This window comes from Salvelinus alpinus, chromosome 35 (assembly GCF_045679555.1).
Source record: "Salvelinus alpinus chromosome 35, SLU_Salpinus.1, whole genome shotgun sequence".
Classification (NCBI taxonomy): domain Eukaryota; kingdom Metazoa; phylum Chordata; class Actinopteri; order Salmoniformes; family Salmonidae; genus Salvelinus; species Salvelinus alpinus.
Genome location: NC_092120.1, coordinates 10,903,792 through 10,916,843, shown reverse-complemented (window position 1 = coordinate 10,916,843; position 13,052 = coordinate 10,903,792). Strand labels below are relative to the sequence as shown.

Below are 13,052 nucleotides of genomic sequence, written 5' to 3'. Positions count from 1 at the left end.
AACCCGGACGACGCTGGGACAATTGTGCGCCGCCCTATGGGACTCCCAATTAAGGCCTGGATTCGAACCAGGGACTGCAGTAACGCCTCTTGCACTGAGCTGCAGTGCCTTAGACCGGTGCGCCACTCTGGAGCCCGAACTGCGCTACTTTGATACAAGCGTGGGGACTCGTCTTGATAAATCAATCAGTAATTATGTTTTTTCTTCTCAGAATGTCCGTTTTGGATTGCCTACACGACTGGGGAAATGTTAGCCAAATTGAGTGGAGTGTTTTCTAGCCTCCTCAATAACGATATGCTATTGGTATTTATTACATATTAGTTGTGTATGGCTTACTTAGGAAATAAACAAAGACACTTCTATGTCTGTCTATATGCCCACTGTGAAATGCAGACCCATTTTCACCCTAATGGAATACTGGGCCAGCAATCCAGCACATTTTACATCGGACGTAGAGTTACGACCCATTTACGACCAACTGGAGCAACCAGCCCCAGGAGGTCCTTTGTCCGAAGTGTCCTTAATCTGGTTTATGTATGGGGGTTGGTGTACCATTGGATCAGGCCCCTTTTCCCAATTTGCACTGCTTGAGGGAAGGGGTGCTTTGTTGTACCCCTCACTGGTGACCGACATACTCTGTATTGAGTGCATTGTCATCTTTTTATCCCCTCTTCCTTTGTTTGGATCCTTTTTGTTTGTGAAGCCAATGGCCCATTCTGTCCCGATAGAGGAGACATACATCCATCTAATTTTTTTTGTGATTGCAACGACAAAAAACTTGGTGTAAGGTTACAATAATGAAAAATATAGATGTTATGTTTCCTTTTCGGGAGGGGGCCGAGCTGTCATTGCTTTGTAACATGGTCCCACACTCCTAAATTTACTTTTTTTTGTCAATTCTAATGCATGGGTGCTGAATAGTGTTTTGGTACTTTTGATAATGTCACCTTCACATTATTAGAGCATTTGACTGTCACTGGGCTACAGGGCGATGTTTTATTGAGCGAAGGAAATGTTACAGGATGGCTTCATTTACCATTTATGGACAGTTATATAACATAGGGTTATAAGCATTTTATTACAATGGTATAAGGCATATTATAATATTGCTAATTCTTAGCCTGCTATCCATAAAGCTTGATAAATTAATCGGGGAAATAGTAAAAATACATTAGGAAACATATTTTACCCATCACAGGAAATAAGGGTGCTTTGTCAAATATTTTGACAAGTTTGAAGAAAGAATCAATCCCAAAAATTCATGGGCTGGGTTTAGCCCAGTCTTGTCTTTCTCTGGGGTGGGTCACGTGCGTTGGTGACTGTTTGTCAGAGTCAACGGCGGTATATGATTGGCTTACAGATTTAATACAGGGCCCTCCCATAGGCTGTTGAAAACTACGTCTCTCGGATCAGCTGTTAGTGCGCCTCAACAATAACAAAGGGAACAGTTGGGACCTCGGAAAGGCTCGGACAAAGTAACGAACTGTGTTGCTCCGAATACAAAGGTCCATGTACTTAATTTCTTCTGCGAAGAAAACTTTTTTAAATATTTTCTAAAAGATACAATCTACCTCAAAGTCTTAAGGATTTAATCACTAAATATCCGTCCTTTGCTGTTCACATCTTTTCTTGCCGCAGGTGAGTTTTTTGGGGTTCTCTTTGTTGTCTGTTGTTCGAAGAACACACAGTAATCTTTTGCAATTCAATTGTAGACCATTGTTGACATGACATTATTTTCACAAGAACGGTTTAGCACAAACACAGCCTATTTCCACTGTTTTTATGCACCAACAATGTTTTGTGTAGCAAAAATAAGATTCTCGGACCATTTTTGCCAAATAAGAGGCAGACCGCAGTCTACTGAAAATGTATTATCATGGCAAGGTCTATATGTCTCCCTATCTATTGAAGGAGGTGCTATTTATATGCACAAAACAGAATTGTACTTTGCTGGCAGATTAACATTGTAAGAGCTGCGACCCGCCCAAGAGGTGTAGGGTTACGCTACACCCTCTGCTTGTATGCTAGTCAACAAACCATCCTGCAATCAGACAGCCTACCACGATTTGAAGTTTTTTGTTACTTTTGATGTAATAACTGAACATTTATTGATATTTTCAGTGATTTATTTGTTTTATTACAGAACCAATATCAGGCATTTTGATCTGTGTGAGAATATCCATATGACGTAATCGTTACGGTACTAACGTTCTCTGTTCCAAGGTGTCGACGACAGGCCTCCAACCAACCATCCAAACACATACGACAAGAAAGTGAGCTCTCACATAACCTACCGTTTCATTTCGTTACTAATAATATACTGCCATTTTAATGGGCGCAATATCACGACGCATCTTCACCCCCCCCCCGTCCTTGTTTTCTATCTGAATAGAGCCAGCGTTTTCGAAAGGAAACAATGCATGCAAGCGATATTTTGTTGAGGACGAACAGGTGCAGGAGATTATAACCCAGTTGCGTATTGGACATACTGTAGATAAAGTCCCATAGAAAAGCCCTCAGTCCCTTGACCTCGTCGCACAGCTGCTCATTTTCTCTGTCGTTGAATCTTACAAATAAGAGGATATTGAATCAAAGAACGAAGTGTTTGCATTCTCTTGCAGCCTACAAATCTTCTGACGAAGATGTCTGATGTTAAGTAATATATGACAAACTGTAATTTGGGCATAATGTGTGTGTTTGCCTGTAGCCTGCCTGGCAGACCAGGTTTCAGTTTCCAAGTTTCAGTTTTTGTGTCAGGTCTACCAAACAGCGGTCTTGTCCTTTTTGAACATTATCATAAAGAAGCTACTGTAGTTCTCTCAGCTTTTCAGATCTTACAAACCCACGGATCTCTAATTATTGGCTGCACTGCTCTGTATTTGTTTTGCATAAATGTGTACATGCATACAACTCATAGTTTACATTTGCACTGACAAATGTGGCTTCACAGCAGGAATTTAATGTTGTATGGCAGAATAATGGTTGTTGTGTATCACTAATCCTGCTTCAGGTCAGGGGTCATAATCTACGACCTGAAGTCAGTGTAAATGCTGGCATGTATCCCTGGTGTGTCCGTGTGGGGGTAGTAGTTCACTTTATCAACAGAGGAAAATGCTGTCTGGCTTTTTACTGACTAGAGGTCTAATTGTAAAGAAAGGTCAGGCCTTTACCACCAATACTGGGCTGTATGGTCACAGAGAGTTGACCCCTAGGTGAAGATACAGCACCATAGTGTGTGTTCTATAAAGGACCACCCTTATCAGTGAACAAGCTGCTAGGTTACAGACCTATTGGGCCCACACATATTTGGCCAGTATGTCTGTCAGTTGGCAGCTAGGTGATGATGGGTCTATTTCCATAATTGGCTTTGAGGGATGTCTGGTAGATAAGTGTAACGGATGTGAAATGGCTAGCTAGTTAGCGGTGGTGCGCGCTAATGGCCTTTAAATCGGTGACGTCACTTGCTCTGAGACCTTGAAGTAGTGGTTCCCCTTGCTCTGCAAGGGCCGCGGCTTTTGTGGAGTGATTGGTAACGATGCTTCGTGGGTGACTGTTGTTGATGTGTGCAGAGGGTCCCTGGTTCGAGCCCGGGTATGGGCGAGGGGACGGACGTAAAGTTATACTGTTACATAGGCAAATGATACCCACACCTGTAAACATTTACGACCACATACGGTGCCTCTTTGAAGTTTGTGACAGTTGTGAATGATCTGGCTACCCTTTTTATATGTTTAATTATCGAGTATTAGAGATATATAAAATCTGGTTTGGGCAGAGAGCGTTGATATTGGACTGTCCTCTCAAACTAGTAACCCAGAAATAAACATAGATGTCTTTCAGGCTGACCCATGTTTTCCTCCTGCCAATTGCCAAAAAACCAAAGGATATTTGTATGCATCTCCCCCCTCCCTTTTCACACAGGTCTTTATAAGCTCATGTATATGGTCTCAAATGTGTCACTCAAGATCACAACAAATTATTCTCTCTCTTTCTCCCCCTCCCCTTTTGTCTCTCAGGTCCTTTGTAATTTTGCACACGTCGAGGTGAGCTATGACCAGACTTTGCACGGCTCCCCTCAGATGATAGACATCCGTACCTTATTGAAGCACTTTAGCACCTGCAGCTGATGACCAAAGTGCCTGTTCCCCACCCTCGCCCCGGTCCTCGCACCGCTCAGCCCCCCCTTGGTCCTGCCGTACCCCCCCAAGGAGTCCCAGTATGTTCCAGAGGCTCACCAGCGTCCTGTTCGGGGACGATGTGGAGGAGGTGAGACGAGTAGGCCCTGGAGAACAGGACTTTGGCCAGAAGGAGGAGGATGAAGAGTGGATCCTGGTGGACTATCTGGGTGAGTTTCAGAACATACACACACACACAGAGGAAACATACATAAACAGTAAAATACACAAATAAAAATGCAAATACACACTCTAAACACAAACAACCCCTCGCACACCATAACCTCCTGGTATTCATGTACAAAACGGTTCAGATGGGTTCAACAGTGAGCATAATTTCCATACAGTCACATGGTGGGAACTTCACTACCTTTTAAAAGTCAACACTGATTTTTAGCCGCTCCAGTATTTGTTTTTCCATGTGAGCATATTATCAGATCTATACATATCATAAGCATCTAAGAACTGACCTCATCAAACTGCTTGGCTATGCAATCCTTAGGTGCCTTATAGTCTCCATAAACCACTGTTTCGTACCGATGCAACTTAAGTTCACCTGCATTCACAAATGCAGACAAGGATGCTACTCTAAACCCTGGCAAGGTTCCCAGTATCCATACACACAAAAGCACATACACGTGTGCCCATACACACAATGTTCTACACATATACAGTATATAAATGCCGCTCAATAACACACACACTTGTTCTTTGGGGGGAAGGGAGTGCATCCAGCCCGTATGTCCCTGATACATCACATCTCATATTCCACAAGTGTGTGAATATTCAAGGTGTGAGAGACTGAATCCTGTTGGCCCACTTCTGTACGGGGGAGGGTGGTGGAAGGGATATGGGGCAGTATATGGGCAATATGTCTGTAAACGGGTCAAACAGAAGCATGCGGGGATAAGGGGAGGAAGATAAAAATAGGCCCGGTAGAGTTACCCTTCTGGGCTCTGAGGAGTGAGACGTGTGGGCAGGCGGCCCAGCAGAATTCCCCTCCAGAATTGCCCCGTCAGTAACACAGTCTATGACCCAAACCACCTGGGATTAATGCATTCATAGCGTTGTCTATCATGTCCATTATTCGTTATAGGACTTACAGGTATAGGTATTACATATGTATGTCATGGCCTCTTACGACAACCTTTGGAAATGCATTAAGGCTGAGAATGTGTTCGTAATCCATTTTACACATCATTCATTACAGGTGTTCCAGGTAAATGCTTAAATGCCTATAAAAGCATTCATAGTGCTTCACAAACAGGTGGTTGATATATTACCCTACAGTCCAGCACTCTGTAGCCTTACCCAAACTGTTATATGATCATAGAACAGTATCATATAATAATGATTCGTCTGATCACTTTATAGTGAATCTCTAATATCAGCTGATACATGGTATCATAAACCCTTTATTACATGTCTGTTTTGTAGAACTGTTAGAGTGATTGCAGTAAGCAGAGGTCAGATGTTTTGTCTGAAAGCGTTGAATAATTCTTTCCTGCACAGACTGCAGTACCATGACCTATTTTACAGTAGGGATTGATTCCACACACTTAAAGTGTACTATTTAGTGTGTACCCGCTGTATTCCTGGAACACTTCCAACAGCTCAAGTTGCACTAGTCTCCTACTTCTTCTAAACTGCCAATCTATTATATCAATAGCGTAGACTGCTTTCCTTCCCCCTTCCTACGTGCGCACACACATACAGTACACACACGCACACAAACACACACAAACACAAGGTGGATGGTGGGGGTGAGAGGATTACAGGTTCTAATTGGCCTTACAGAGACAGTGATGAGGGATGTAAGCCGTTTTAGGGTTCTGCTGCGTTGCTAAGCGTGCGGATCACCCTGAAGGTGTGTGTGTCAGCATGGATGAGATTTTTATTTTTTTGAGTAAACAAGGTGGCTGCACTGCCGCTGACATGCGTGACAGAGAAAGATGAGGATGGAAACTGAAGTGTCCTTGGGAGTGGGTGTATTTCTATCACACACAGACACCGTAACACATCCACACAATCAGAAATGAACACACTCTGAGGAACACAACACATCTATACACACTACATCTGAAAAGGAAAGCGAGGAAACCTTTCATGATCATACACACATGGGAACACATCCAATACACACACACAGTTACACACAAAGAACAGTTATACACAAACATGTACATGCACACACTCAGCTGTTTGTCAGAGATTCTGTCCAAAAAAAGACAGACAGTCAGCTTTAAACTTTGGCCAGGAATGAAGTTTTGGCCAGATGTCCGTGCAGGCTATTTTTAGTATAATGGGAACCCAAACAGCAATCTGCTGTCTTTGATTCCCATCTAGTATCAAGTTGCTTTTTCCATTATACTTCCCATATGGTAGTATATTATTCTGACTTTTTAGTGCACTATTGACAGTAACACCACCGAGTCTCAAAGCAAGACATGCTATATAGCCCAGGCATGCAGTGAATGCAACTTCTCTCTCCAGCCAGACCACCTCATTTAACTTGATTAGATTTATTCTATTGAAACTTAGTTTTTCTCCTAACCTTTTAAGCAGCATCGCGAGTTGAGATAGTTAGCTAGTGGAAAAACATGTTTTGGTGCATTCTAGAGTTGGGAAAGACTGTAAAGCATTTGGCAGCAGTTTGTTAGAGGGAGTTGCTGAAGCTGCTTGATCCTATGAGTGACAGCTCTTGCGCACACACACACTATAGTATTTTGGGTCGGGCATGTTTTTCTGACCAATAGAACACTGCTCTGTGCTGTAGGGCTTTGACACCTATGCGTCAGGCGAAAATATGGTTTTTGTTTTGATCGCTAAAGCCATTCTCTTGGTGCCATATTGCCCCCTAAAGTCATGTCAGGGTATTGTATATGAGTTGTCATCCCACCCAGGTTGAGCTCAGGACCATCATATTGCATTTTTACATTTTGCTACAGGGAGTTTAAAAAATATATTTATCACCAATTATAAAACTCAATGGTTGTAAAACACATTTTCACACATACCCTACATGCTTTGTTGCGAACAGAAACTTTCCATTTCTTATTTAAATGTTAATTCTGATGATGTATCCTAACCAATCCCTGCCTTTCTCTTCAGCTGAGGCCTGCTCCAGCCCCTGTGGTGACGGCCTGTCTGAGGTGGACCTGACTTCGGACGAGGGGGACCTTGTGGTAGTCCCCTCTCCCATCGCCAGCTCCCCTATCCGCTATGCCTCCTGCACCTCCCTGGACTCTACCGCTGACACCGAGTATGGGGGTCCCGAGGAGGAGGAGGAAGAAGAGGGGGGTTTCCAGCGCCTGGAGGCCTGTTCTCTAGAGGAGAGCTGGTTCGTTACTCCCCCACCCTGCTTCGGCGGGGGGACGAGGGGCAAGCCTATGGTACTGGAGACCAGCCCCCTGGAGAACCTGCTGATAGAACACCCCAGCATGTCTGTGTACACCACCCACTGTCCCCCACGACTCTCCCTCAACCTCTCCCTCAACCTCAATCTCTGCCTCCCCCCTGTTGACACACCTGCCGCTGTGGGCATGGAACCGGGACGACGTTCGCTTGACACCCCCTGTCACAGGTAGGACTTTTTGCTACAAAAATACTGGCAGTAGTGTTACAGCACCTAAATTTAGTGAATTTATGCTTAATAACCTTTCTAGCCCCGGCGTTCCGCTAGCGGAACTACTCCCACATTCCACTGAAAAGGCAGAGCGCGAAATTCAAAAAATATTTTTTAGAAATATTTAACTTTCACACATTAACAAGTCCAATACAGCAAATGAAAGATACACATCTTGTGAATCCAGTCAACATGTCCGATTTTTAAAATGTTTTACAGCGAAAACACCACATATATTTATGTTAGCTCACCACCAAATACAAAAAAGGACAGACATTTTTCACAGCACAGGTAGCATGCACGAAACCAACCAAACTTACCAAGAACCAACCAAACTAACCAAGAAACAACTTCATCAGATGACAGTCCTATAACATGTTACACAATAAATCTATGTTTTGTTCGAAAAATGTGCATATTTGAGGTATAAATCAGTTTTACATTGCTGCTACCATCACAGCTACCGTCAGAAATAGCACCGAAGCAGCCAGAGTAATTATAGAGACCAACGTGAAATACCTAAATACTCATCATAAAACATTTCTGAAAAATACATGGTGTACAGCAAATTAAAGACAAACATCTTGTGAATCCAGCCAATATTTCCGATTTTTTTAAGTGTTTTACAGCGAAAACACAATATAGCATTATATTAGCTTACTACAATAGCCTACCACACAACCGCATTCATTCATCAAGGCACGTTAGCGCTAGTAATAGGCACGTTAGCGTTAGCGAATAAACCAGCAAAATATATTAATTTTCACTAACCTTCATAAACCTTCCTCAGATGACAGTCCTATAACATCAGGTTATACATACACTTATGTTTTGTTCGAAAATGTGCATATTTAGAGCTGAAATCAGTGGTTATACATTATGCTAACGTAGCATCTTTTTCCCAGAATGTGCGGATATTTCTATTAGACTCTCACCTATTCTGACCAAATAGCTATTCATAAACATTACAAAAAAATACATGTTGTATAGGAAATGATAGATACACTAGTTCTTAATGCAATCGCAGTGTTAGAATTCAAAAAATATCTTCATTACGACATAAGGCTTATGTTATAGCGAGAGAGTGGCCAAAACCTGGGCGCAAAACTACTAGTACACAGTTCGACAGATATATGAAATAGCATCACAAAATGGGTCCTACTTTTGGTGATCTTCCATCAGAATGTTGTACAAGGGGTCCTTTGTCCAGAACAGTCGTTGTTTGGATTTAGAACATCGTTTTTCCCTCTTGAATTAGCAAGCACACTGGCCAAGTGGCGCGAAGCTCTCCTTCCTGAACAAAGTCACACAACGCAACACGCCTAACGTCCCGAATAAATTTCAATAATCTAATAAAACTATATTGAAAAAACATACTTTACGATGATATTGTGACATGTATCAAATAAAATCAAAGCCGGAGATAGTAGTCGCCTATAACGACAGCTTTTCAGAAGGCAATTCCAGGTCCATCTTCGCGCTTTCCAGAAAACAGGAAATGGATGACTCGTCGTGCCAAGAGGATTTATTCCACCTCAGACCAAGATAAACACTTCATTTCTTCTCTCACTTCCTCTTGACATCTAGGGGAAGGTGTATGACGTGCATGTATACTCATACGTATCATGCCCATTTATAGGGAGGCCCTTGAACAGAGCATCGATTTCAGACTTTCCACTTCCTGGTCAGAAAGTGTGCTGCCAAATGAGTTCTGTTTTACTCACAGACAAAATTCAAACGGTTTTAGAAACTAGAGAGTGTTTTCTATCCAATAGTAATAATAATATGCATATTGTACGTGCAAGAATTGAGTACGAGGCCGTTTAAATTGGGCACGATTTTCCCCCAAAGTGAAAACAGCGCCCTCTGTCCTCAACAGGTTAACCTCTACGGGATCGGTATCCCTATACCAGGACGGTTGAGGTAATGTGCGCTGATGTGATTAGCATGACGTTGTTAGTAACAAGAACATTTCCCATGTCTTATATGGGCAGAAAATGTACATTCTTGTTAATCTAACTGCACTGTCCAACTTACAGTAGCTATTACAGTGAAAAAATACCATGCTATTGTTTGAGGAGAGTGCACAACAACAAACTTTTATCACGGCAACTGGTTTGATACATTCACCTCTGAAGGTAAATAATGTACTTACATTCAGTAATTTTGCTCTGATTTGTCATCCTGAGGGTCCCAGAGATAAAATGTAGCATAGTTCTGTTTGATAAAATCAATTTTTGTATTCAAATGTAGGAACTGGGTTCTACAGTTTGAACCCCTGCTGTCTCTGGCTCCACACCCACCCCGCCCGACTATCTAGATGTGTAAAAGTTAGTGTGTAAGCTAATGATCCATCATGTATGACATTCCTGGTTATATGATGGCCTTTCTCTTGCATTTCAAAGATGGAGAAGAGAAAAAAAAGTTTTTTTTGGTTGTATTATCTTTTACCAGATCTAATGCATTATATTTGTTAGATCTAATATGTTATATAATATTATATTTTGGGGGTGGCGGGTAGCTTAGTGGTAAGAGCGTTGGGCCAGTTACCGAAAGGTTGCTGGATCGAATCCCTGAGCTGACAAGGTCAAAATCTGTTATTCTGCCCCAGAACAAAGCACTGTTCCCCCGGTAGGCTGTCATTGTAAGAAAGAATTTGTTCTTATCTGACTTGCCTATTTTAAATAAAGGTTACATTTAAAATTGACATTTAAAAAAATATTCTCCTACATTAATTTCACATTTCCACAAACTTCAAATTGTTTCCTTTAAAATGATATCAAGAATATGCATATCCTTGCTTCAGGTCCTGACAGGTAGTTAGATTTGGGTATGTAATTTTAGGCGAAAAAATTAAAAAAGAACATGGATTAACCAATCCAGCACCCTTCCTGTCTCCCCCTATAGGCCAGAAACGGTAGTGCAGTGCAGAGCCGGCCTCCATGCTGGCTGCTATGCGGCTGCCGTCCCAGGCCTTCTAGACCAAGCACAGCAGCATGGACGACTGGCCCAAAGGGTACGTGGCGCCGCCCAGCACCAGCTCCTCTCCCGCAACGCCCTGCGCCGCCTCAACTTGCTGCGTACTGGAGGGGCCAAGCAGGCCAAGACCACCACCACCTATCTACACCAGCCTGGCCAGAGGCACCTCAACTACTGAGGTCTTGGCCCTATCCCTTACCCTCCATCCATCAATTCATCCATCCATCTCAACCTGAATCCACGCAAAGAGTACATCCTGCAACATCCTCTCCATCTCCCCACTTCCTCCCTTCATCCACCGATCCTCCACTCTGGAATGAAGAGGCGTGATGAGGATTCCTTTAGAATCAATGCCATAGGTCACTTTACTCCGCTGCAGGTCCCCACCACCACATGGTAACTGGGAGAGACTGGTTCAATCAGATATTACACCTGTGGCGACCCTCTCCGCTTTCACCCACTCTGTAATGGTTGTGTGGTGTCATAGTGTGGCTGTATGCTGCCATAGAATGGTTGTGTGATGTCATTGATTGATATCATAGTGTTGATTGTATGCTGTCGTAGTGACATTGTAAGTGATGTCATTGAGTTGTTGTATGCTGTCATAGAGTGGTTGTGTGCTATCAGAAGAGAGTTTGTGGCTTAATAGAATGACTGTGATGTCTTTAGAGTAGGCATTTAGAAAAGGAGCATGTCTTTCACTTGTAATTAGGACAGTTTAACAAGGTTGTTTCTCATGCCCCTCCAATAAAATTGCTTCCTCTATCACTTCATGGCAAACTAATGTAATTTGTCATTCTGATGGCCACAACTTACTTTTCAAAATCATCACCTCCCCTCTCTTGACTATGGGTGAACCTGCCTTGAACTTAGTAATTCAGTACTTTCACAATATTGTTTGAGAAAATGATGGTCAAATACTGGGTTAAATATCACTAATCGCCTTGTTATAATAGTAGAATTTAAGATAAAAATAAATAAATGTAAAATGTATTTAAAAAAAATTCCATATTTTTTGAAAGAACTTATATTACATATCAGTATGAAGTTAGTATGAGCGTTTATCTACATAGGTATGTTTGTAAGCAGCGGTTTGACTATGTTAGTGTGTGATTTGTTGCATGGTTGTATAGCGCTAGTCTCCAGATGTTGAGAGAACAGGAAAAAAAAAAATGTTTTTGTATCTTATCTCTCATTGTTTGTTCTAAATCTGCAGTCCACTTCTCAGGGTCATAGCCAATCACCTTTACACTTTACTAAAATGCAGATTACTTGACGGATGTTAATTGTCTTTGTACATACTGGAGAACTTCCAAATTTGTCATAGTGTGCTTTGCCTTGTGGTAATGTTTGTGATCAATGATTGACCTTTTAAAAGAATTGTGTGCGTCTCGATAAAATTGAATTTGAACATTTGCTTGTCCAAGGACTGTGAAAATGAACTCCTACTCTCTCAATCGACTGTTATAACCCACCAAGATGGAGTAAAACTATTAGTCTTTTTCATTTTTGTTTATATATTTTTTTCTGTGTACTTTCATTGTTTTGAGTTGGATTTTTGCCTTGTTCTTTATTTGCTTAGTTACATAACTTAGTAATATTATGTTAAAATGCCAACCAAAAAAGTAGCAGGAAACTCTAACCTTGCAATAGTTTATATTACTATTGTTTTTGCTTTTACAGTATATTCTTCTTTACTTTAACAATGTTTGCAAATTGGAGACTTTGTGCTCTGAAATGGTCAAGTTTGTGACAACATGAATCTGTGCACTCGTGGTAAGAAAGCACAGAGACAACTCAAACACTCAAATAGCCTATTTTAGTTTCATAGAACCTCTAAAAGTCAAGTATCCAGGCAAACTCAATTTATATGACCTAATATTATGATGACCTGATATTATGACCTAATATCACCTGTTTCTTTGTACTTATTGGGGGAAATACACAGTACATACATACTCAGATGTATTTAGCATGGTAGCATCAAGAAGCACTAAGGTGGTTTCATTTGGTTTTGTCTATATCGTTGTAAACTGATTTATAGTGAAGTGATTTAAGCCTAGCCATTGTATTTGTGTATCTTTTTTATTTAAACATTTCTCAGATTGCAAAAGTTTGCAAATCATTTGACGTGTCAATTTTTGTACTGCATTGTTGTGACACGGGCAACAGGACGAAGGGAATGGAGGAGATGGCTAAGTCCTCATTTTTGATGTGTGAAGCTGGAAGGAGCCATTTTGTTTTGTCCTCGGCTGTCGGTCTGAACTCTTGAT

General features: G+C 41.7%; 1 protein-coding gene across 2 annotated transcripts; it reads left to right on the top strand.

Annotated features, from left to right (window-relative positions):
• Window positions 1-1,446: 1,446 nt before the first annotated feature.
• Window positions 1,447-12,195, top strand: LOC139563918 (tumor protein p53-inducible nuclear protein 1-like). Of its 2 annotated transcripts, XM_071382939.1 has the most exons (5): window positions 1,447-1,638; window positions 2,224-2,273; window positions 4,017-4,345; window positions 7,287-7,758; window positions 10,708-12,195. In XM_071382939.1, the coding sequence occupies exons 3-5, from the start codon at window positions 4,219-4,221 to the stop codon at window positions 10,955-10,957; spliced, it is 849 nt and encodes a 282-aa protein (XP_071239040.1). In that variant the 5' UTR covers window positions 1,447-1,638; window positions 2,224-2,273; window positions 4,017-4,218; the 3' UTR covers window positions 10,958-12,195. The 2 variants fall into 2 exon arrangements, with proteins under 2 accessions (XP_071239040.1, XP_071239041.1); XM_071382940.1 differs by lacking the exon at window positions 2,224-2,273.
• Window positions 12,196-13,052: the final 857 nt, after the last annotated feature.